The sequence below is a fragment of the Lactuca sativa genome, chromosome 5 (assembly GCF_002870075.4).
Source record: "Lactuca sativa cultivar Salinas chromosome 5, Lsat_Salinas_v11, whole genome shotgun sequence".
NCBI lineage: Eukaryota > Viridiplantae > Streptophyta > Magnoliopsida > Asterales > Asteraceae > Lactuca > Lactuca sativa.
This window is the reverse complement of record NC_056627.2, coordinates 8,935,166-8,961,779: the sequence shown is the minus strand read 5'-3', so window position 1 is coordinate 8,961,779 and position 26,614 is coordinate 8,935,166. Positions and strand designations below refer to the sequence as shown.

The 26,614-nt window shown below is 42.7% G+C and overlaps 1 protein-coding gene across 1 annotated transcript; it reads left to right on the top strand.

The window, feature by feature from the left end:
- Positions 1-4,475: 4,475 nt before the first annotated feature.
- LOC111918715 (chaperonin 60 subunit alpha 2, chloroplastic) lies at positions 4,476-26,263 on the top strand. The gene is given in 6 exon segments (XM_052771494.1): positions 4,476-4,823; positions 25,149-25,263; positions 25,341-25,382; positions 25,385-25,485; positions 25,586-25,892; positions 25,985-26,263. Coding segments are annotated over 6 exon segments (1,191 nt in total). The 3' UTR covers position 26,263.
- Positions 26,264-26,614: the final 351 nt, after the last annotated feature.

Below are 26,614 nucleotides of genomic sequence, written 5' to 3'. Positions count from 1 at the left end.
CTTATGGAGACCCTTTGCTCATAAAGTCTCAACCTTGGAACCAAAAACCCGTAAAAATGGGTCCATAAATCACAAATTAACAACAGAAAGGAAAGCTTTGAGCTTTTTACCTCCAAATGAAGCTCCAACCTCTGTAGAACTCAGATCTAAGCTTGTCCTCCAACTTCTAGCTCCCACAATGGCCTCCTCTTCTCCTTCACCACCACAAAATGGCACTTTCAAGCTTAAGAACACACACACACAAGCTTATAACAAGTGTTTGCTCTCTTAGGTTTCACTCATTGTAATATGGTGGCTGGTGTAAGGGCCTTATCATTCCTTTTATTGTCCTCAAGTCTCATTTAGGGTTTTGCATCTGAGCCAGTTACGCCCACCGTAACTTTGGTACGCCCATCATACCTAATTGAGTCTGCGTCCAATATAAGTGCATGAGTATGCACAACGTACTCTTCAGTACGCCCAACGTACTCATTTGCAACATTTTCCACTCAAGGGCTAAACTTGACAACTTGATAAAGAAGAAGGTTTAAATAGATGTACCTACATTTCGGGATGTTACAATTCTCCCCCACTAGAACCAGACTTCGCCCTCGAAGTCTCATAGCATAAACAACTCCGGATGCTGCTCTCGCATCTCCGATTCTGGATCCCAAGTCAGCTCGGAGCCTCTCCGATGTTGCCACTGGACCTGAACCAGGGGCGCCTCCTTGTTCCTTAGAACCTTGATCCTTCGATCCACAATTGAGACTAGCCTCTCAATGTAATTTAGGTTCGCATCTATCTGAATATCCTCCAGCGGCACTACTGACATCTCATTGGCTATACACTTCCTTAACTGAGGCACGTGGAAGGTATCATGTATCTAGTTCAACTCCGTGGGTTGCTCTAAACGATACGCTACCCTGCCCACCCTCGCGGTCACCCTGAATCAACTTCCCCCTCCTCTTGAATCGGATCACTCCTTTCCAAGGAGATACCTTCAGGAGTAAGAAGTCTCCAACCTGAAACTCACTCTATGATCATCGCCTATCCGCATAACTTTTCTGTCGACTCTGAGTTATGAGCAATCTGTTCCTAACCTGTTGTATCTGCTCGGTCGTCTGAAGCACCATCTCAGTTCTACCCATCACACGTTGCCCTACCTCTCCCCAGTAGATGGGAGTCCGACATCTCCTCCCATACAAAAGCACAAAGGGAGGCATACCAATGCTCGAATGGTGACTATTGTTGTAGGAAAACTCACCCAACGGTAGGTATGTGTCCCAACTTCCTCCAAAATCCAATACACATGCTCAAAGCATGTCATTTGGCATCTAAATCGTCCACTCACTCTGTCCGTCCGTCTGTGGGTGGTAAGCAGTGCTAAAGTGCAACCTTGTACCCAACTCCTCATGGAACTTCTTCTAGAACCTGGAAGTGAAACGTACGTCTCGATCTGACACAATCGAGATTTGCCCCCGTGCCTCGACACTACCTCCCTCACGTATATCTCCACCTGCCTCTCCGCGGAAGAACTCTCATTGATAGCAAGGATGTGAGCGCTCTTGGTTAGTCGGTCAACGATCACCTAAATTGCATCGACACCCCTTGCGGTCCTCGACGATTTGGTGATGAAATCCATAGAAATATGTTCCCACTTCCACTGGGGAACCTCAAGTTGCTGCAACTTACCATGCGGACGTTGGTGCTCGACCTTAACCTTATGACAAGTCAAGCACCTCTCAACAAACCACGTCATATCCCTCATCATACAGGGCCACCAATACTCTCTCTTCAGGTCCAAATACATCTTAGTGGCCCCGAGATGGATCGATAGCCTCGATCTGTGCACCTCATCCGTTAGTATGGTATGTGCCCCGCCTGCAAACGGCACCCAAATCCGACCTTGAAAGGTCAAAAGCCCTTAACTATCGGTAACGAACTCAGATACCTGCCCAATCACCGGCTCTCTCTTGTGGTTCTCCAGTCTCACAGCCTCTACCTGGGCCTCTCGTATGGTATCCAACACTGGAGTCATCACTGTCATCCTCATACAAATGTCTCGTATCAGGGCATTCTCTGCCCTGCGGCTCAGGGTATCGGCTACAACGTTAGCCTTGCCCGGGTGGTATAGGATCTCGCAGTCATAATCCTTTACTACATCCAACCATCTCCTCTGGCGTATGTTCAGGTTGGGTTGATCCATCAAGTACTTCAAACTCTTGTGGTCCGTGTATATTGTACACCGAACCCCATACAAATAATGACGCCATATCTTGAGGCCCAACTCTAAATCGTGGGTGGGATACCTCGTCTCATGAGGCTTCAGCTGCCTTGATGCATATGCTGTCACGTGCCCTCTCGGCATAAGCGTCACACCCAACCCCGATATCGATGCATCACAAAACATAACAAAATCCTCCATCCCTTCTGGTGTAACATCCGGATTTGCGGGTATGTTATTTTAAATATTTATTTTTTGATTTTTGTAGGATCTCGACGAGTTGGTGCTTCAACTCGTCGAGTAGGGTCGGGATCCATTGACGCATTTAATGATCGGACTCAACGAGTTGAGTATCTGACTCGACAAGTCGGTGTTGACGAAGAAAACCCTAATTCCCTTGGTTTAGAGCCTATTTAAAGGCCCTTATGGCCTTCATTTGCGGCCACAACACCCCTGAGAAACCCTAGAGAGCAGAAAGAGAGTTTGTAGAGCAAGAGAATGGCTAATTCATCATTCTTTGGTGTGTTTTTGCAAGGGGAAGGATGGATTTTGGGCTAGGATGACTTGAGGGACTCAAATCTACCATCATTTCGTTCAGAGCTGCTGTGGGAGGTATGGATTCATGCCTATCTTCATTTATGTAATAGATTTCATGAATCTAGGGTTTCTTCTCTTCATTTTTTAGTACAGATCTAGTGTTTGTGATGTCCCCTTGTGACAATATTATCAGATCTAGACCTTGAGAGGTCCATAGAGTCCCTATCCTTCAGCTTTATGCAATCCTTTATGAGTTTGGAGCCTAGGTTATCATATTGAGGGTTATTTTAGCATATGGAGTTGATAGTGTGATGCATGGACCTAAAGGTCGAACCTTTACGTGACTTTTGGATTCTAGAAGGCCAGATATATATATATATATATATATATATATATATATATATATATATATATATATATATATATATATGTTGGTGAAGCAGATCTGACCTTAGAGGGTCGATTGAGCATGAGCATGGGGGAAACTCGCCGAGTCCATCGGTAGACTCGATGAGTCGGATTGGGTTGCCTGTGATTCGTGACCATTGGTGACCCAAAGAGTTAGGTGAGTGACTCAGTAAGTCGAGTGAGACCTTTGGAGGAATCTGAGTACGCGTATGGACTCGCTGAGTAGTCGCATGAACTCAACGAGTCTGATTAGTGTGGAGTGTTGACTTTAGTTGACTTTAGGGTTTAGTCAACCAGTGGACCTTTGGACCAGTAGAGAGGTAGAATGGTCTTTTACCCTTCTAGAAATTATAGTAATAGTATTCCGAGTTCGAGATTGTTTGAGATTTCCTGAGGTGAGTCTTCTTAGTATACTTTACCTAGTCTGGTAATTAGAGTTATGTGACAGAGTATCTGGTATGCTTTTGTATGACGTGATTTCTATGTGATTTGTCCTATGTATGATTCAGAGTTTACAGAGTTTGGATCGGAAAGTCCACAGAGTTAGGACCGGAAGGTCAACAGAGTTAGGACCAGAGGGTCCACAAAGTTATGGAACTGGAGGGTCCCACTGAGACACACTGACCAGAGGGTCATACAAAGTTATAGCCTCGAGTGGCTAATATGTGTTGTATGTGGTATTTTGGGGAACTCACTAAACATGTATGCTTACCGTGTTATGTGTTATGTGTTTCAGGTACTAGCGAGGATCACGGGAAGGCGCCAGCATGATTTGTACACACCGGGACAAGATTATGTTTTCTTGAGATTCTGGTATATGTTTATTTTTTATGACATTTGATAACATGAGATTTGGTAATATTATATGATTTTTATTGTGTTGAAAAATGAAAATTTGTTTTTGAAATTCTCGTCGTTACAAGTTGGTATCAGAGGCTTGGTTTGAGGGATTCGGATGCACCTTTGGGGAAATCTGAACTCAAACTGAGGAGTTGAGAAAGAAATTTTCATAAATAAACAATTTTTTTAAAAACAAAAGAGTAAATGATTTTGAGACAAGCAGAGCAGAGCCGTGTATACAATCAGTCAGTGACCTGTGTTTTGCGAGATATATAGTACTTGTGATTTGGGATCCTAGGAGGAGGACTTGGGGTGAATATCGATGCGTTGTGGAAGGTAGTATAGGGCCCGTACTACTAGAAACACCGTATCAGTGAGCAGTCCAAGTAAAAATCCTTAGGATGCTAAGGAAAAAGTAGGGTGGAGTATTGATTGTGAGTATACTCGAGCGAGTCTATGATTTTTTTTGTCATATTTCAGAGACATCATGGTGAGTACGCACCACACTCCAGAGAGGAACGGTGTCAGCAATGAGGAGATCCGCAGGATGATTCATGAGGAGGTGGTGGCGGCCATACGAGCTGAGATATCGGAGATGTTTGGGTCAATAAAGACCACGTTGATCGAGACTTTTGATGAGCGGTACACTGCTCTTACTGATGCTACAGCCATCACTGCTGCCAGGCCACATGAGGGTGACTCGTTGCTGTACCGAGAGTTCAGCAACACGAAGCCAACAGAGTTTCATGGGACTCATGATCTGATAGCTGCGATGAGATGGTTCTCCGACATTAAGGGATGCTTCTACGCGATTTCATGTCCGCAGCATCTGAGGGTACGGTTCGCGCTGAACAAGCTTCGCTTGGGAGCGAAGGATTAGTGGGAGTTCGTAACAGCGGATTTAACTTCTGCAGAGCTTACTGCGGTGACCTAGGAGAGGTTCACCACTATGTTTCGTGATGAGTATGTTCCCCCAGGGGAATGGGAACGGTTAGCCTAGGAGTTCTTAAACCTCAAGCAGGGTACTGAGTCTGTTACTACGATTACCAGGATGTTTATCAAGAGGGCGATGTTCTACCCTGAGCAGGCACGCGTGAGTCAATATCTGAGTGTATTGAGGAGGGACATTCTTGAGTTTGTGGTGAACTCGACGTACTAGACATTCGCCGATCTTCAGGCGAATGCTCGGAAGAGGGAGATCGAGCTCGAGACTCAGGCCAGGGAGGAGGCGGAGTCTCAGGGGAGGGAGTAGCGACCGGCTCAGTCCCAGCCGGCCGCCAAGCAGGCAAAGCCCGCCGATTCGAGACCAGAAAACCAGAGGGGCCGCACTTATGGTAAGTGCGGCAAGAGTCATGAGGGAATTTGTCGAGCAGGGTCAGACTACAAATGTGGCAAGGAGGGGAACATGGCTAAGGATTTCCCCAAGGGATTTGTAGTTTTCTTTAACTGCAACCAGACTGGCCATCGGAAGGCCGAGTGTCCACAGCTGCGAGGGAGGCGCAAGGAGCACCACAGCGATCTGCCCCTGCTACCATACGAGCTACCGAGATTCGACCGGCGAAGATCGAGGCATCGAAGGCTCGCGGAAGAGTCTTCCAGTTGACAGTGGAGGAGGTCCGTGCAACGCCCGACGTTGTTGCTAGTATGTATTCTTTTATTTTTTTTGCTGAGTTTGAGTATTTATGCTTACATTATGCAACGCCCGATGACGAGAGGCGTTGAGTTGACCTCTACGAGTTTCTATAGCCGACGATCAAGCGGTATATGAGACTGATATGATTCGAGGATGTGTACTCGAGATCTTCGGTGTTGAGTTCCTGATAGATCTAGTACCGATTGCAATGAGATATTTTTGTGTTATTATGGGCATGGATTGGTTGAGTCGATTCAGAGCTGTTAAGGATTGCGAGCATCAGTTGGTGACTATACAAGACCCTAGTGGGGGAGTGCTCACGGTGTACGGAGAGGGTACTAGAACCGAATCAGCTTTACGTTCCGCCGCTAGAGCGAGGCAAAGTTTACAGTAGGGTTGTATGGGTTTCTTGGCGTATGTCTGATGGGTTTTGAGCATTCTAACACTTCCTAAGTGTACATGCAACCCTAATAACCTTGGATCTATGTTTGTCTAATTATCATGCAAATTTGAATTCCAAGGTTATATTCCTATCTAGCATACATGGGGAACAATTTCTAACTGAATGAAAGATAGAATAACTTACCTTGTTGTTGCTTATGTTCCTTGAAACCTTGTGAGCCTAGCACCCCAAGTGTGATTCCTCAAATGCTTCACACAACACCAAATGCCCTTGGAAAGACTTTTGAGAGAATACACACTTCGTGAAGTTGGCCTAGCCCTCTAGTTTCTTATGTGTAGCCGATTTTGGTGGAGAATGGGATCCTTATATAGTGTTGACACATCTAGGGTTACACTATGTAAACCCTAATGTGTCATGACTCTTCATTTCCATGAACCGTGTTTGTAACTCCCATGGAGCATCCATGGAGCATCCTATGGGTAGAACCCAACTTGATAATCAATGGAGCCTCTTAGCCCACTATACAAGATATGAATGATATACATAATCAACCCATATAGTTAATTAGTTAACTTTTGATCACTTAATTAATTCCAAATTAATTCTTTGATCAAACTAATCAAATAATATTATTAATATATTAGAAATTATAAGATATTAATAATCTCCAAGTGTTATTCCTCTGATTTAGTCTATCCAATTGCATGGTGCCATGCAACCCAAATGGACCATGCCGGGTCGGGTCAAGTACTGACCAGAAATAGTTATGGACTTAGACACCTTATCCAACAGTCTCCCACTTGGATAAGTCTAATAACTATAACTCCAGTACTTCAGGAACCGACCGACAATCGTAGCACTTTCAAGGTCTCTCGGAACTGAGAAGATGTTGATATGCCATTTAAGATAAGTGATCATATAATCCTCTATTCTAGATATCAGCCGGACAAATACATGGAACAATGTCTTACTTATTGTCCAACAGTTTGTTTCTCGATTTCCGATTTGTTTGACAAAGAACTTAATTGAACACATCAACTTAGTTCTGACCGGGCCTAGTACATAGGTCAAAACAAAATCATCGAGGGGCCTAGATATCAGCTTCTAATCCAAGAAGGAACAGATAAACTTCAACTCATATGTTTGTTCTACCACTCATTTAATTATACATAAAAGCACGTTTTATAACATCGAGTTACCGATGCGTTTTCGTACAATCAATGCATAACCAACTTGTAAGTAACAAATCATATCTCTAGGTTTGAAGACTTATATGATATTACCGTCTCACGATCACTCGAGATAGAATTCCATGAAGTGATTACAGTGAGCGTGGGTTGAGTCCAATGCTCAGAACTTATGAGCACTCATGATTGTTGTAGCCTTGTCCAACACCTTAGACCTCTGCAACCAATCATGACAGTCTTGATTCATACCTACTTCCGACATATGACCGACTGTTGAGGTTTGAATAATATGTTATACCCAACAAAATTATTCTGGAAGTCAAAACATGCAAAAGAAATATAGTAAACGATCGACAAGAGATAGCAACACTTTACTCATAAATAAAACACTTTTTATTCATCATGTAATGTCAATTACACTTTACAAATTTCAAGGTTATCTAACTACTAAATCTAATATCATCCTTCAGCCCTATACTCCGAGCATGCTGGAGATGCTTAAACCGAGTCAGTCCCTTCGTGAGGGGATCTGTTGGGATTTCATCCGATGATACCCTCTTTGCCATGAGGAGTCCTTCTTCTATCCGATGTTTGATAAAATGGTATTTTCTGTCGATGTGTCTGGATCTCCCGTGATCCCTTGGTTCCTTGGCTAAGGCAACAGCACTTTCACTATCACAAATAAATTTCCATTGGCTCTTTAATAGCTGGTACAACTCCAAGGTCTCCAATGAAGTTCTTCAGCCATATCGCCTCCTTTGCCGCCTCGCTAGCTGCAATATACTCTAATTCACAAGTTGAATCAGCCACTGTCTCTTGCTTGGAACTCTTCCAAGAAATTGCTCCTCCATTTAGGGTAAAGACCCAGCCCGACTGAGAGTGGAAATTATCTGCATCAGTCTGGAAACTAGCATCACTATACCCTACAACTCATAAGTCATTACTCCCACCGAGGGTAAGGACCCAATCCTTAGTCCTCCGTAGGTACTTGAGGATATTCTTTTACCGCAGTCCAGTGTGCCTTGCCAGGGTTCGCCTGATACCTGCTAACCATGCTCAGGGAAAAGGCTACATCAGGTCGAGTACACGTCATAGCATACATGATCGATCCTACAGCCGATGCATAAGGTATTCGACTCATTTCTGCTATCTCAGCCTCAGTGCTAGGGCTTTGTGTCTTACTCAATCTGGTGTTACTCTGGATGGGTAACTCTCCTTTCTTGGAGTCTTGCATGCTGAATCTCTTCAGCACCTTATCCAAGTAGGTACTCTGACTAAGTCCAATTAGTCTTTTACTCCGATCTCTCAAGATCCTTATCCTTAGAATATAGGCAGCTTCTCCTAGGTCCTTCATAGAGAAACACTTCCCAAGCCAGGACTTAACTTCCTGCAGGGTTAGGATGCCATATCCTATGAGTAGTATGTCATCCACATACAACACCAAAAAGCTAACTATACTCCCACTAGCCTTGACATACACGCAAGACTCATCTTCACTCCTAGAAAAGCCAAATTCCTTGACCTTTTCATCAAAGCAAAGATTCCATCTGCGAGGTGCTTGCTTCAATCCATAAATGGATTTCTCAAGCTTACACTCTCTATTAGGGTACTCGTTGCTGACAAAACCCTCTAGCTGACTCATGTAAACATCTTCAACCAACTTTCCATTATGGAAAGTGGTTTTGACATCCATTTGCCATATTTCATAGTCATGAAATGCAACTATGGCCAACAGAACCCGAATAGACTTAATCTTGGCTACTGGAGAAAAGGTCTCATCATAGTCCACTCCAGGAATTTGAGAGAAGCCCTTTGCAACCAGTCTAGCCTTATAAGTGTGTAATTCACCATCCATGTCGGTCTTTTTCTTGAACACCCATATGCACCCAACTGTCTTACGACCTGGTACATTCTCAACCAAGTTCCAAACTTGATTGTCATACATGGACTTTATTTCGCTGTCCATTGCCTCTTTCCACTTGGCTGACTCAGGGCCTGCCATGGCTTCCACGTAACTGCTAGGTTCATCCAGACCTATCAGTGTCTCATCACTGATAAGTGTATCACCTTCTACAGTAATGTGGAATCCATAGTAATGCTCAGGAGCATTCCTAACCCTTATGGACCACCTCAGAGGTACAGACTTGTCAATTGGCTCAACAGGAGTTTCCTCCTCAAGTTGAGTGCTAGGGTTTGAAGTTCCTTCACCGCTTGACTCTTGAATTTCTTCAAGATCAACTTGCCTCCCACTGTTTCCTTGGCTTATGAACTCTCTCTCTCTCTCTCTCTCTCTCTCTCTCTCTCTCTCTTTCTCTCTCTAAAGAAAGCCCTCATAGCTACAAAGACCACATTTTCACTACGTCTGTAGAAGAGGTAACCAAAGGATTGGTGTGGGTAGCCAATGAAAATACACCTCTCGCTTCGGGGTTCGAGCTTATCATGAGTCTCGCGTCTCATGAAAGCCTCGCAACCCCAAATCTTGATATGGTCTAGTTTAGGCACTTTACCAGTCCACATCTCGTGAGGAGTTTTGGCAACTTTCTTTGTAGGGACTAGATTAAGGATATGGGCGGCAGTCTCTAAGGCATACCCCCAGAATGAGATTGGTAGCGAAGCTCGACTCATCATGGAACGAACCATATCTAACAAGGTTCGATTACGCCTCTCAGCCATACCATTCAACTGTGGTGTCCTGGGAGGTGTCAATTGTGAGACTATCCCACATTCCCTTAGATAGTCAAGGAACTCTGAACTAAGATACTCACCACCACGATCGGATCGAAGCATCTTAATGTTCCTGCCCAATTGATTCTCGACTTCCTGTTTAAATTCCTTAAACCTTTCGAAAGTCTCTGACTTATGCTTGATCAAGTAGACATATCCATATCTACTGTAATCATCAGTAAAAGTCAAATAATAACGATTAGCATCCCTTGTGGCATGTTTGAATGGTCCACACACATCCGTGTGTACAAGGTCCAACAGTAGACATATCCATATCTACTGTAATCATCAGTAAAAGTCAAATAATAACGATTAGCATCCCTTGTGGCATGTTTGAATGGTCCACACACATCCGTGTGTACAAGGTCCAACAAACCTTCACCCCTCTCACACGAGCCTGTGAAGGGTGACTTTGTCATTTTTCCAAGTAAGCATGATTCGCAACTATCATCTGACTTTAGGGCAAATTACTCCAAGACTCCATCCTTTTGGAGTTGGCCTATGCGTTTCTTGCTTATATGTCCAAGACGACAATGCCATAATGATGCTTTATCGAAGTTATTATTAACAGAATCAATACACAATACATTATTTCCTAAGTTATCAACCACAGATACTGTTTCATACACGCCATCACAAGGTAATGCTTTAAAATAAAGAACATTATTAAAGAAAGCATTAATTGAACCAACTTCATTATTAAATGAAAAGGTGAAACCTTGTTTATACAATGCATGAAAGGAAATAATATTTCTTGCCATTTCTGGCGAATAACAACACTTATTCAAATCTAAACTAAACCCACTACTTAGCGATAAAGTATAAACTCCAATCTTGGTGACAGGTAAAGCTTTCCTATTCCCCATGATTAAGTTTATTCTTCCTTGCTCCACATTCTCACTTCTTCTCAGTCCCTGCAAGTCACAACAAATATGAATACCACAACCGGTATCAAGGACCCAAGATTTAGAATGGGATGAGTTATTAGAAATGATAGTGTAAATACCTGCATGGTTGGGTTTAACTTTCCCATCCTTCACATCTTGCTGGTATTTTGGGGAGTTCCGCTTCCAATGTGATTTTTCATGGCAATAGAAGCATTCAGCCTCTTTTGGGTCAGAAGAAGGAGTGACGAAACCTTTCTTGGTTCTACTTGAAGAAGAGCCATCAAGGGTCCGAGCCTTGGTACCCTTAGAAGAGCTCTTTCTCTTCTTCCCTCGAATTTTCCCAATTGCCAAAACCGGAGTAGAGTTTGGAGTAGGAGTGTTAACAACCGACTTCCTCTTAAGACCTGTTTCTGCGGTGTTGAGAAGTCCTTGAAGTTTGCTGAGTGTGACCTCTTCCTTATTCATGTGATATGTCATGCGGAATTGATCATAGCACGATGGTAAGGAGTGCAAAATGATATCTATTGCAAGCACGTCAGGGAAGTTCACATTAAGCTTCAGCAATCGATCCACATACCTTTGCATTTTCTGCATGTGGCTCGTGTCGGATTCCCTGTCCTTCATCATGGTTGTTATCATGGAGCTAATGATTTCATACCTTTATTTTCGTGCACTTTGATGGTATCTTTCCATCAGATCTTGGTGCATTTCATAAGGGTAGAAATCCTCATAAGACTTTTGGAGTTCAGCTGTCATCGTGGCCATCATGATGCATGCCACTTTCGTAGCATCCCTTTCATGTGCCTGAAAGTCAGCGATCTCCTGAGGAGTTGCAGTGGTCACATCAATCTCCTTAAGCTCCTTGTCAAGGACATATTCTTTGTCCTCGTAGCGGGTAATCATCCTGATGTTTCTGATCCACTCATTGAAGTTTGAGCCATCAAAAGTTACTTTCCCACACAAGTTCATAAGGGTAAAGGAGCTATTAGGGTTAGAGTCAGAAGCAACATTGTTTGAAGACATCTGAAAGAAAGGAAAAGATTAGTTTAGATATTGAGAGAATCCTTAATAAAACACCCAAATGTAATATTAAGGCTAGGACCCAATCACAATATATTATAACTTAGAAGAGGTATGCCGTAATCCAAGCTATAACATATTTGAAAGGTAGGTGAATGACGATTCACCAATTTCCACCACGAAAACCGAAATATTAAATATTAGGCTTTTGATTGGTTCTTAGAAATTCCTAGATTCTTTGAGATTCAATGAACTTTTCAAAGGCCCCTGTCTTGCCAATCGCGAAAGGGAAGGGTAAGAAGAGGAAGAGTCCCTCGAAGGGTACCAAGGGTAAGACCCTTGAAGGCTCCTCTTCAAATGGAACCAAGAAAGGTTTCGTCACTCCTTCTACTGACCCAAAAGAGGCTGAATGCTTATATTGCCATGAAAAGGCACATTGGAAGCGGAACTACCCAAAGTACCAACAAGATGTGAAGGATGGGAAAGTTAAACCCAAACATGCAGGTATTTACACTATCTTATCTAATAACTCACCCTATTCTAAATCTTGGGTCCTTGATACCGGTTGCGGTATGCATATCTGTTCTGATTTGCAGGGACTCAGAAGAAGTGAGAATGTGCAGCATGGAGAATAAACTTGATCATGGGGAATAGGAAATCTTTACCTGTCACCAAGATTGGAGTTTATACTTTATCGCTAAGTAGTGGGTTTAGATTAGATTTGAATAAATGTTTTTACTCGCCAGAAATGGCATGAAATATTGTTTCCTTTCATGCATTGTATAAACAAGGTTTTAACTTTTCATTTGATAATGAAGTTGGTTCTATTAATGCTTCTTTAATAATGTTCTTTATTTTAAAGCATTACCTTGTGATGGTGTGTATGAAACTGTATCTGTTGTAGATAACTTAGGAAATAATGTATTGTGTATTGATTCTGTAAATGATATTAACTTGGATAAAGCATCATTATGGAATTGTTGTCTTGGACATATAAGCAAGAAACGTATAGGCCAACTCCAAAAGGATGAGGTCTTGGAATCATTAATCTAAAGTCAGATGATAGTTGTGAATCATGCTTACTTGGAAAAATGACAAAGTCTCCCTTCATTGCTTCTTGTGTGAGGGGTGAAGGTTTGTTGGATCTCCTATGCATGGATGTGTGTGGACCCTTCAAACATGCCACAAGGGATGCTAATCGTCATTATTTGACCTTTACTGATGATTACAGTAGATATGGATATGTCTACTTAATCAAGCATAAGCCAGAGACTTTTGAAAGGTTTAAAGAGTCTAAACAGGAAGTCGAGAATCAATTGGGCAGGAACATTAAGATGCTTCGATTCGATCGAGGTGGTGAGTATCTTAGCTCAGAGTTCCTCGACTATCTTAGGGAATGTGGGATTGTCTCACAATTGACACCTCCCAAGACACCGTAGTTGAATGGTGTAGCTGAGAGGCATAATCGAATCTTGTTGGATATGGTTCGTTCCATGATGAGTCGAGCTTCTCTTCCAATCTCATTTTGGGGATATGACTTAGAGACTGCCGCCCATATCCTTAATCTAGTCCCTACAAAGAAAGTTGACAAAACTCCTCATGAGATGCGGACTGGTAAAGTACCCAAACTAGACCACATCAAGATTTGGGGTTGCAAGGCTTTCGTGAGACGCGAGACTCATGATAAGCTCGAAATTCGAAGTGAGAGGTGTATTTTCATCGGCTACCCACAGAAATCCTTTGGTTACCTCTTCTACAGACCTAGTGAGAATGTGGTCTTTGTAGCTAGGAGGGTTGTCTTTCGAGAAAGAGAGTTCGTAAGCCAAGGAAACAGTGGGAGGCAAGTTGACCTTGAAGAAATTCAAGAGTCAAGTGGTGAAGGAACTTCAAACCCTAGCACTCAACAGGAGGTGGAAACTCCTGTTGAACCAATTGACGAGTCTGTACCTCTGAGGCATTCCACGAGAGTTAGGAATGCACCTGACCATTACTATGGATTCCATATTACTGCGAAAGGTGATACACTTATTAGTGATGAGACACTAGTAGGGCTGGATGAACCTAACAGTTACGCGGAAGCAATGGCAGGCCCTGAGTCAGCCAAGTGGAAAGAGGCAATGGATAGCGAGATACAGTCCATATATGACAATCAAGTTTGGAACTTGGTTGAGAATGTACTACGTCGTAAGACTGTAGGGTGCAAACGGATCTTCAAGAAGAAGACCGACATGGATGGTAATGTACACACTTATAAGGCACGACTAGGTTGCAAAGGGATTCTCTCAAACTTCAGGAGTTGATTATGATGAGACCTTTTTTCCAATAGCCAAGATTAAGTCTATTAGGGTTATGTTAGCCATAGCTGCATTTCATGACTATGAAATATGGAAAATTGATGTCAAAACCGCTTTCCTTAATGGAAAGTTGGCTGAGGATGTTTACATTAGTCAGCCAGAGGGTGTTGCCAATACAGAGTACCCTAATAGAGTGTGTAAGCTTGATAAATCCATTTAGGGATTAAAGCACGCACCTCGCAGATGGAATCTTTGCTTTGATGAGAAAGTTAAAGAGTTTGGTTTTTCTAGGAGTGAAGATGAATCTTGTGTATATGCCAAGGCTTGTGGGAGTATAGTTAGCTTTTTGGTATTGTGTGTGGATGACATACTACTCATAGGAAATCACATCCCAAGTCTGCAGGAAGTTAAGTCCTGGCTTGGGAAGAGTTTCTCTATGATGGGCATAGGTGAAGCTGCCTATATTCTAGGGATAACGATCTTGAGAGACAAGAGTAAAAGACTAATTAGACTTAGTCAGAGTACCTATTTGAGTGTAATGCCAGATTGAGTAAGACTCAAAGCCCGAGTATTGAGGCTGAGATAGCAGAAATGAGTCGAGTACCATATGCTTCGGCTGTAGGATCGATCATGTATGCTATGACGTGTACTCGACCTGATGTAGCCTTTGCTTTGAGCATGGTTAGCAAGTATCAGAGGAACCCTGGCAAGGAACACTAGACTGCGGTAAAGAATATCCTCAAGTACCTACGGAGGACTAAGGACTGGTTCCTTACCCTCGGTGAGAGTGATGACTTGAGAGTTGTAGGGTATAGTGATGCTGGCTTCCAGACTGATAGGGATAGTTTCTGCTCTTAGTCAGGCTAGATATTTACGCTAAACGGAGGAGCAATCACTTGGAAGAGTTCCAAGCAGTAGACAGTGGCTGATTCCACTTGTGAATCAGAGTATATAGCAGCGAGCGAGGCAACAAAAGAGGCAATATGGCTGTAGAACTTCATTGGAGACCTTGGGGTTCTACCGACTATAAAGGAGCCTATGGAAAATTTATGTGATAGTGAAAGTGCTATTGTTTTAGCTAAAGAACCAAGGAATCACGGGAGATCCAGACACATCGACATAAAATATCACTTTATCAGACATCGCATAGAAGAAGTAATCCTCGTGGCAAAGAGGGTATCATCAACTGAGAACCCAGCGGATCAAGTCATGGAGGGACTAAGTCGAGTTAAGCATCTTCAGCATGCTCGGAGCATAGGGCTAATGGATGATATTAGTTTTAGTAGTTAGATAACTTTGGAAATTTGTAAAGTGTAATTGACATTTGATGATGAATAAAAGTTGTGTTTATTTATGAGTAAAGTGTTGCTATCTTCTGTCAAACTTTACTAGAATTTCTTTTGCATGTTTTGACCTCCAGAATATTATGTTTTGTTTTACATATTACTCAAATTTTCCACAATCGGTCATATTTTGGAAGTAGCTATGAACTAAGACTGTCATGAAGTTGGTTGTAGGTGTCAAGTTTTAGGACAACACTTCATGAGTACTCATAAGTTCTGAGTATTGGAATCAACCCACGCTCACTGGTATCACTTCATGGAATCTATCTCGAGTGATCGTGAGACGGTAACATCATATAAGTCTTCAAACCTAGAGATATGATTTGTTTCCTATGAGTTGGTTATGCATTGACTGTACGAAAATACATTGGAAATTCGATGTTATAAAACGTACTTTTATGTGTAATTTACCAAGTAGTAGAACAAGCATATGAGTCGATGTTTATCTATTCCTTCTTGGATTAGAATCTAATATCTGGGCCCCTTGATGACTTTTTTGACCTATGTACCGGGCCAGGTCAGAACTAAGTTGATGTGTTCAATTAAGTTCTTTGTCAAACAAATCAGAAATCGGGAAACAAACTGCTGGACAATAAGAAAGACTTTGTTCCATGTATTTGTTCGGCTGATATCTAGAACAGAGGATTATACGATCACTTATCTTAAATGGTGTATCATCATCTTCTCAGTTCTGAGAGACCTTGAAAGAGCTATGATTGTCGATCAGTTCCTGAAGTCATACTTGCAGATATAGTTATTGGACTTATCCAAGTGGGAGACTATTGGATAAGGTGTCTAAGTCCATAACTATTTCTAGTATGTACTTGACCCAACCCGGCATGGTCCATTTGGGTTGCATGGCACCATGCATTGGATAAACTAAATGAGAGAAATAACACTTATTGTTTATTAATATATTATAAGTTTTGATGTATTAATAATATTTTTTAATTAGTTTGATCAAGAATTAATTTAGAATTAATTGAGTGATCAAAAGATAACTAATTAAATATATGGGTTGATTATGTAAATCATCCATAACTTATATAGTGGGCTAAAAGGCTCCATGGATTATCAAGTTGGGTTCCAGCCATAGGATGCTCCATGGAGTTAATCCATGGATCATGGAAATGAAGAGCCATGTTACATTAGGGTTTTACCTAATGCAACACACTATATACACCATGTGACATCTCCCAAAATCGGCTATACATGCATACTTGAGGCCTAGAGCCGATTTTTGAGTGTTGTACTTTCTCTTCAAGTTTACTCCATAGCATTTGGTGTTATGTGAAGCATTTGAGGCATCGCACTTAGGGTGCTAGGCTCACAAGGTTTTAAGGAATCAAAATCAACAAGGTATGTTATTTTATCCTTCATTTAATTTAAAATGTTCCCCATGTATGCTAAATACAATCATGAACCTTGGAAATCAATTTTGCATGAATCTTAGACAAACATAGATCCAAGGTTTATTAGGTTTGCATGTACACTTAGGAAGTGTTAGAATGCTAAGAACCCATCAGAACTACGTTGAGAGGCCGATCACGATCTTGGATCGGAAGGTCAAGGTTCTAAGGAACAAGGAGGTGCCTCTGGTTCAGGTCTAGTGGTAGCATCGTAAAGGATATTAGGAGACGGACTCGGATATGAGGGGCAACATCCATAGTTATTTACGGTCAAAGACTTCGAGGGTGAAGTCTAATGCTAGTGGGAGAGAATTGTAACATCCGGATTTACGGGTATGTTACTTTAAATATTCTTTTTTGGATTTTTGGAGGGACTCGACGAGTTGGTGCTTCAACTCGTCGAGTAGGGTCGGGATCCTTTGACACATTTAATGATCGGACTCAAGGAGTCGTTGCTGACAAAGAAAACCCTAATTGCCCGGGTTTGGAGCCTATTTAAAGGCCCTTAGGGCCTTCATTTACGGCCACAACACCCCTAAGAAACCCTAGAGAGCGGAAAGAGCTCTTATAGAGCAAGAGAATGGCTAATTCATCATTCTTTGGTGTGTTTTTGCAAGGGGAAGGATGGATTTCCGGCTAGGCTGACTTGAGGGACTCAAATCTACCATCATTTCGTTTTGAGCTGCTGTGGGAGGTATGGATTCATGCCTATCTTCATTTAGGTAATAGAATTCATGAATCTAGGGTTTCTTCTCTTCATTTTTTAGTAGAGATCTAGTGTTTGTGATGTCCCCTTGTGACAATATTATCAGATCTGGACCATGAGAGGTCCAGAGAGTCTGTATCCTTCAGCTTTATGCAATCCTTTATGAGTTTGGAGCCTAGGTTATCATATTGAGGGTTATTTTAGCATATAGAGTTGATAGTGTGATGCATGGAGCTAAAGGTCGAACCTTTATGTGACTTTTGGGTTCTAGGAGGCCAGATCTATAGGTTGGTGAAGCAGATCTGACCTCAGAGGGTCGATTGAGCATGAGCATGGGGGAAACTCGCCGTGTCCATAGGTAGACTCGACGATTCGGATCAGGTTGTCCGCGATTCGTGACCATTGGTGACCCGACGAGTTAGGTGAGTGACTCAGTAAGTCGAGTGTGACCTTGGGAGGAATCTAAGTACTCGTATGGACTTGCCAAGTAGTCACATGAACTCGACGAGTCTGGTTAGTGTGGACTTTTGACTTCAATTGACTTTTAGGGTTTAATCAACCAGTGGACCCTTGGACTAGTTGAGGGGTAGAATGGTCTTTTACCCTTCTAGAAGTTATAGTAAGAGACTTGTTGTGCCTTGAGAGCCGTTATTGATTTAGAGTAATTTATTAATGTGATTAGGCGGAGGCTAGATCAGTATTCCGAGTTCGAGACTGTTTGAGATTTCCCAAGGTGAGTCTTCTCATTATACTTTACCTAGTGTGGTAATTAGAGTTATATGACAAAGTATCTTGTATGCTTTTGTATGATGTGATTTCTATGTGATTTATGCTATGTATGACTCAAAGTTTATAGAGTTAGGACCGGAAGGTCCACAGAGTTAGGACCAAAGGGTCCACAGAGTTAGGGGACTGGAGGGTCCCACTGAGACACATTAACCAGTGGTTCATACATAGTTATAGCCTCAAATGGCTAATATGTGTTGTATGTGGTATGTTGGGGAACTCACTAAGCATTTATGCTTATCGTGATATGTGTTATGTATTTCAAGTACTAGCGACGATCAAGGGAAGGCACCGGCATGATTTGTACACACTGACAAAAGATTATGTTTTCTTGAGATTCTGGGATATGTTTATTTGTGATGACATTTGATAACATGAGATTAGGGAATAATATATGATTTTTATTATGTTGAAAAATGAAAAAAAAAATTGAAATTCTCGTCATCACATCTGGAAGGGCTAACACCGGGGCTTTGCATAATCTCTGGCGAAGCGCCTCAAATGAAGCCTGCTGCTTTGGACCCCAACTAAAAGTCATGCCCTTCCGGGTCAACCTGGTTAGAGGAACGACAATCTTGGAGAAATCCTTGATAAATCTCCGATAGTAGCCGGCCAATCCCAAAAAGCTCCTGATCTCAGTGGGGGATCTCAGCACCTCCCATCTCATCACAGCCTCAATCTTGGACGGATCGACCAATATCCCATTCTGGTTGACGAGATCCCCTAAGAACTGGACCTCTCGTAACCAGAAATCACACTTGGAGAATTTAGCGTAAAGCCTCTTTGATCTCAAAACTCCGAGAATCTCTCTCAAATGCTCCTCATCCTGCTCTCTGGATCTTGAGTACACTAGTATATCGTTGATGAACACGATCACCGATCGATCTAACATCGGCCTGCACAATTTGTTCATGAGATCCATGAATGATGCCGGTGCATTGGTGAGCCGAAAAGGCATCACCACGAACTCGTAATGCCCATAACGAGTCCTAATTGCCGTCTTCTAGATATCCTCATCGCCCACTCTCATCTAATGATATCCAGACCTCAAGTCAATCTTGGAGAACCAAGATGCTCCTGGCAACTGATCGAACAGGGTCAATCCTTGGTAATGGATAACGGTTCTTGACTGTCAACTTATTCCACTCCCGGTAATCAATGCACATTTGATGTGAACCATCCTTTTTCTTGACCAAAAGAATTGGTGCTCCCTATGGTGAGCTACTCGGCCAGATAAATCCTTTCCCCAACAGCTCCTGAAGCCGTGAAGATATCTCCTGCATCTCTGGTGGCGCAAGGCGATAGGCGCTACCCCCCCAAACCAAATCAATGCGGAACTCCACCTGCCTCTTGGGAGGCACTCCCAGAAACTCCTCATGGAAAACATTCGGGAACTCACGCGCTATTGGTACATCATCAACCAAGCTCGGCCTCCTTGCGGCCACTCGTGTGTCCATCACATAGGCTATGAATCATTTACAGCTCTGTTGTGAACTCTGTCTCGCTCTGGCAGCCGAACAAAAAGCTGACCCCGATCGGGTACCCTCTCCATACACCGTAAGTACTCCCCCACTAGGGTCTCGTATCGTCACCATCTGGCGCTTGCAGTCTATAATAGCTCCAAATCAGCTCAACCAATCCATGCGTACAATAACACAAATGCCCCCCCCCCCCCATCGCGATCGAGACTAGATCTATCAGAAACTCAACACCAAAGATATCAAGTATACATCCTCAAATAACATCAGTAGCATATAACGCTCGCTCGTCAGCTATAGAAACTCGCAGAGGTCGACTCAACGCCTCTCGTCAGATACTGATGTGCTGACTAAACGCTAATGACAAAAAATATCGACTCGCACCCGAGTCAAATAACACCAAATCAGGTAAAAAATTCACAAGAAAAGTACGTAAACACACCACAATATTAGCACAAAATCTCAAACTCGGCAATAAATGATAAAAGAATACATACCAGCCACGACGTCGGGCACCCCGCGGACCTCCTCCGCTGTCAACTGCAAGGCTCTCCCACGAGCCTTCGGTGCCTCGACCTTCACTAACCGAATCTCGGTAGCCCGTAGAACAGTAGGGGAAGATCCTTGTGGTGCTCCCTACGTCGACCCCCACAGCTACGAACACTCGGCCTTCTGGTGGCCGGTCTGGTTGCAGTGAAAGCAAACTGCAAATCCTTTGGGGCAATCCTTAGCCATGTGCCCTTCCTTGTCACAATTGTAGCAAGACCCTGCTCGACAAATCCCTTCATGACTCTAGCCGCACTTACCAAAATTGTGGCCCCTATGGTTCCCTGTTCTCGAATCGGCGGGCTTTGCCCGCTTGGCTGTCAGCTTGGACAGAGTCGGTCGCCGATGCCTTCCCTGAGACTCCGCCTCCTCCCTGGCCTAAGTCTCGAGCTTGATCTCCCTCTTCTGAGGATTCTCCTAGAGCTTGGAAAATGTCCGGTACGTCGAGTTCGCAATGAACTCGTGAATGTACCTCCTTAGTATGTTTAGATATCGACTCGTGCGTGCCTGCTCAGAAGACACATGCTCGGGGAAAAACATCGCCCTCTCATGAAACATCTTGGTAATCGTAATAACAGACTCAGTACCATGCTTGAGGGTCAAGAACTCTTGGGCCAACCATTCCTTTTCCACCGGAAGAACATACTCATCACGAAACATAGCTGTGAACCTCTCCCAGGTCACCGCGGTAAGCTCTGCAGAAGTGAAATCCACCCTCATGAACTTCCACCGGTCCTTCGCTCCCAAGCAAAGCTGGTTCAGCGCAAACCGTACCCTCAGATGCTCCGGACATGAACACGTGTAGAAGCACCCCTCAGTTTCATAGATCCATCTCCTCGCAACTATCGGATCCTGAGTCCCATCAAACTCTAGTGGCTTCGTGTTGCTAAACTCTCAGTACAACAACGTGTCACCCCCCTGCGGCCTGGCAGCGGCGACGGCTGTGGTGGCCGCAACAACAGCATCAACAGTAAGAGCAGCGTACCACTCGTCAAAGGTCTCAATCAGCATGGTCTTTATAGACCCAAACATCTCTGGTATTTCAGCTTGGATGGCCGCAGCTACCTACACATGAATCATCTTGCAAATCTCCTCATCGTTGTCACTGCTTCTCTCTCTTTAGTGCGGCGCGTACTCACCATGATGTCTCTGAAACACAACACAAATAGAATCAGAGACCCACTCGAGCATCCTCGCATTCGATCACTCAACCCTACTTGTTCCTTAGTACCCTAAGGATTCTTACTTGGACTGCTCACTAATCCGGTGTTTCCAGTATGCCACTCATAAACTCCTCACTGCTACCTACTCGCTCTCGAAGTATCTCATAGTAGCTGTAATCTCCTAGGCTACGACATCGCAAATCAGGCCACTGTAGTCCTAGATATGAATACCTAGCCTACTCTAGCATGCATAGCATATCACATAATATCTCAAAGCACATAACGTAAGGGTATTTTGGGAAATCACCGTACGGCGGTGGCTAATCGTACACACTGCTCCTTTCTGCTTTTCTCAAAGTCTTTTACTCTTTAGAAAAATTGTTCCTTTTTATGAAAAACTTTCTCAAATCCTCAGTTTGAGCTCAGACACGCCCGAAAGTGCATCTGAATCCCTCAAACCAAGGATCTGATACCAACTTGTAACGACGTGAAAATTTAAAACAATTCTTCATTTTTCAAACAACATAAAACTCATTTAATATTCTAAAATCTCATGTTCAACAGATGTCATCATAATAAGACATATCCCATGATCAGAAAATACAATCCTCTGTCAGTGTGTATGGATCATGTCGGTGCCTTCCTACGATCCGCGTTAGTACCTTAAACACATAACATATAACACTGTAAGCATAAATGCTTTGTGTGTAATATCCCAAATTTCAGAAGTTTGAGTTAAGGGCTTAAAGTGTAAATTGAAGAAGGGACTCGACGAGTAGGTATACTTACTCCCCGAGTCGGTGCGGGTTTCGGGTTGCAAATTAAGTGACCAACTCGCCGAGTCGGAAGATGGACTCGATGAGTTGGTGCTGGAATGAGAAAAACCCTAATCTCGAGGGTTGCACCCTATTTAAAGGATTTTGTGTCCTTCCCTCGGCCTCCTTATTGGCCTTGAGAACCAGAAAACCCTAAGATCGTGTGTTTGAGGCCTTTGGAGGGAGATTGAAGCTTTAGAAGTTGTTTCTAGTGGAAGAAACTTGAAGATCAAAAGGGCTTGCATCAAGAGAGTGGTGTAGATCCAAAATCTACTTCAGTTTGGGCACATCGTGGAGGTAAAAAGCTGTTACCTTCCCTCTTGTGCATCTAAATCTATTCATGTATGAGATTTGGGGCCATTTTGGTAGGTTTGAGATCTATTTTGGGTTTGGAGTTTAGACCTGAGGTTGCTACTTCAGATCTATGTTGGTCTGGAATGTCATAAAGCATCAGTCAAAGAGTTGTTGTTAAAGCCCATTTGTCTTAAGCCCTAGCCCTAGAGTGATTTGGACCTTTAACTCTTTGGTTTCACGTGAAGTTTTCAACTTTACGTGGGGGTTATGCCCTAGAAGTGTGGATCTAAAGTTTGGAGCCCCTGCATGGCTTAAAAATCCTCTGTATGGATAAAGGACTGAAGAGACTCTGCGAGTTCCTTGGGTGGACTCGACGAGTTGGAAGAACAAATCGGCGAGTCTGTTGAAGATTGCCTTGGACTCGGCGAGTCTGTTCTTAGACTCGGTGAGTCAGGTCGTAGAACCCCAACCTCTTCTGGTTAAGCTTCATATCTGTGAGTTGATTGACGACTCAGTGAGTTGGTCAACACAGAATTCTAAGATCGTTCAACTCGACGAGTCCTTAGGTGACTCGACGAGTTGAGTCGTGTTATGGGAGTCATCTGAGTATAAGAACTCGACGAGTCGACGGGTGGACTCGGCGAGTAGAGTCAATCAGGAAGGTTAACTTTGGCTAGGACTTTGACCAAAGTTGACTTAGTTGACCCTGGGAGGACAGTTAATCTAAGTGTTGTTATTCATATTGGTTGCTCAGGGAGCTAGAGGAGCAGCATTTCAGAGAGTTTTTGGTTAGCAGTCGGAGGGTTATCGGTCGAGTTCAGCAGTTTAGGTGAGTGTTCCTTCCAGTAGGAACGAGTCTACAGCCACAATGCCAATCCGTCTAGTTAGCAGTAGTTTCCGAACTTCGGTCCGATGCAGTACTTCAGTGTGCTTGATGTCTTTGTGATTCAAGCATGTTTTTGTGTTATATGTTCTGAACTTCGGTCCGATGCAGTATGCAGTATATGTGTTTATGCTAGTAGTTATGATTATGCTATGCCATGTTCAGCCAGTTAGTCCAGACATTGATCTGATGCAGGGGGCAAGGCCCCAGTTAGTCTGGACTTCGGTCCGATGTAGTTAGTCGGACTTCGGTCTGATGCAGGGGGCAAGGCCCCAGTTAGTCCGAAATTCGTTCCGATGCAGTTTCTGGACTTCGGTCCGATGCAGGGGGAAAGGCCCCAGTTAGTTCGGATTTTTGGTCCGATGCAGTGGGCAAGGCCCAGTATGTGCTTTAGATGTTATTGTATGGTATGTGGTAGTTTGGGGAGCTCACTAAGCTTTGTGCTTACAGTTTCAGTTTTGGTTTTAGGTACTTCTTCAAGCAAGGGGAAGAGCTCGGATTGATGGCATGGCACACACCACCGTTGCAGTTTATTCCTGGGAGTTTTATTTAGATATTTTGATATGATATTAACTTCAGTCACTACTAGAAAAACAGCCTTTTACGACGCGCAATTTATGATACGCAAAAGTGGGTAACCTAAAAATAATGTCAACTTTGTAAAAATTTTAAGGATTTCAGACGCGCATTTTTGCGTACCCTAAAATTAGTGTCAGAAAAAAAACACGGAGGGCGCTTATTATAAAATGTGCATCATTTAGACATGTCGTTTTATATTTTTTAATGAAACACGGGTTGTTTAGTTGTTAGTGGGAAAAGAAAACCCAAAAATTAGAAAAGCCCGCTTTCCCTTCCCTCTTTCCCTCTTTGCCCTAAGCACTTTTTGACGCATCGTTCTTTATCCCCACAATCGACGATACATCTTTCCCCTCCCCACATCGACCGCCAACTACTCCCCTCGCACTCCGGCCACCGCTATGTGCTCTTTCATGGTCGTCGACCCTCCGCCATCGCCGACCCTCCGCCATCGTCGACCCTCTGCCATCGTTAACGTCGAGACGAGCAGTGGTAGAGATGATGTCAGAGAGTCCTCTGGTGTCGGGGTTATCACTGGCGGCTCATCCGAAGATAATGAGAGCGGCGCAGCAAACCAAATTTCAGGGGCAAATTTGTCGATCCGATTTTAGGGTTTATTCCCACTCATCATTTCATCGCATCCTCTTTCAATTTCTTAGTGTAATCTCTCTCACAACACAAAGATAATGATGCATGAACTGAAACGTTGACTTCTTCATCGTGGAAGTACTCCGTCTTCATTCTGCTATGGTACGTCGGTAATCCGTCACCTTCCAAGCAAGATTTCGCATTCTCCATTCAAATTCGGTGCTAGGGTGAGCTCGATGGAGCTGCTTCTTCGTAATCCCACTGTCACCCTCTTCATCTGTTAAGTTTCCTTCTCCGCCGACCTTATCTGATTCCCCATAATCCCTCCAACACTCCTCGACATCTACGATGGTTAGTACTTCTCGACTCGGTCCTGGTCTTAGTCTTTGCTAGTATGCTTGTTTTCTTCCCCTATTTACTGTTAGGATATATTTGATTTGTGGTCAATGTTCTTATTGATCAAAATTGTTTGTCTCAAAGAATTGATCAAAGTTTTGAAAAAGAAAATGATTCCAGTCAGCAAAAGAGATGATATAAAAGGTAAATTTCTTTTCATTTTAGTGTTTTCTTCCATGAGATTCTCTAAACTCTAAAGATTCTTTTCTTCCTGTTCACAGCCATAGCTTCCATCTCTACTGGAAATAATGAATTTATTGGAAATTAATTGCTGAAGCCATTGATAAAATCGGTCATGATGGAATAATTTCTATTGAATCTTCTTCATCAAGTGAAACTTCTATGATTGTTGAAGAAGGAATGAAGGTATCAAGTGAAATACATCTTATGATATTTTATTCATACATTCTTTTTATCTTTTTCATTTTCATATTTTAATGTCTATTCAGGAATACTTTCCCTACAGATCGACAAAGGATACATGTCTCCTCATTTTGTCACAAATCAGAACAAGTTGTCTGTGGAATTTGAAAATGCTAAAGTCCTGATAACAGATCAGAAGATATCATCTGTGAAAGAAATTGTCCCATTGCTAGAAAAGTGTACTCAATTAAGTGTCCCTTTGCTCATTTTTGCTGAAGATATCTCAATCTCAGTTCTTGAAACCCTAATTGTTAACAAAAATCAAGGTTTACTTAGGGTTGCTATTGTGAAATGTCCTGGTGTTGGGGAAAGAAAGAAAGCTTTACTTCAAGATATTGCCCTCATGACAGGTAATTCTGTAACAATTTAAATATTTCATATATTACATTTTGAAGACTTATTTTATGCCACCTTTCTGCTGACATTTATCATGTTAAAATAGGAGCTGATTTTTTATCTAGAGATTTGGGTTTATCTCTAGAATATGCAACCTCTGATCAGCTTGGAATTGCACAAAAATTAACTATAACAAGTAATTACACAACTATTGTAGCTGATCCATCCATGAAAGCTGAAATCAAAGCAAGAATTTCACAAATAAAGAAAGATCTTTCTGAAACAGATAGTTCTTATCTTTCCAAAAAGCTCAGTGAACGAATTGCAAAACTCTCTGGTGGTGTTGCCATTATCAAGGTCAGTTTATTTATTAATTATGACTAAAATAATGTATATATATAATGAATTGAAAGAATTTTGGTTATCGGTAGGGGCCTACACTGAGATGGAACTAGAAGATCGAAAGCTAAGAATTGAGGATGCAAAAAATGCCACGTATGTAGCCATGGATGAGGGTATTGTGCCTGGTGGTGGGGCCACTTATATTCATCTTCTTGAGGAAATTCCATCCATTAAAAAGTTAATGGAAGATCCAGATGAAGAAAGTGGTGTCAACATCATAGCATCTGTATGTTTTTGTTTCCTACGTTCTTTCTACATTAAGTCAAAAAGTCAAAAAGAAAACTGATATAGCTTACTAGATTAAGTTACTTACTAATCATGTATTACAGGGACC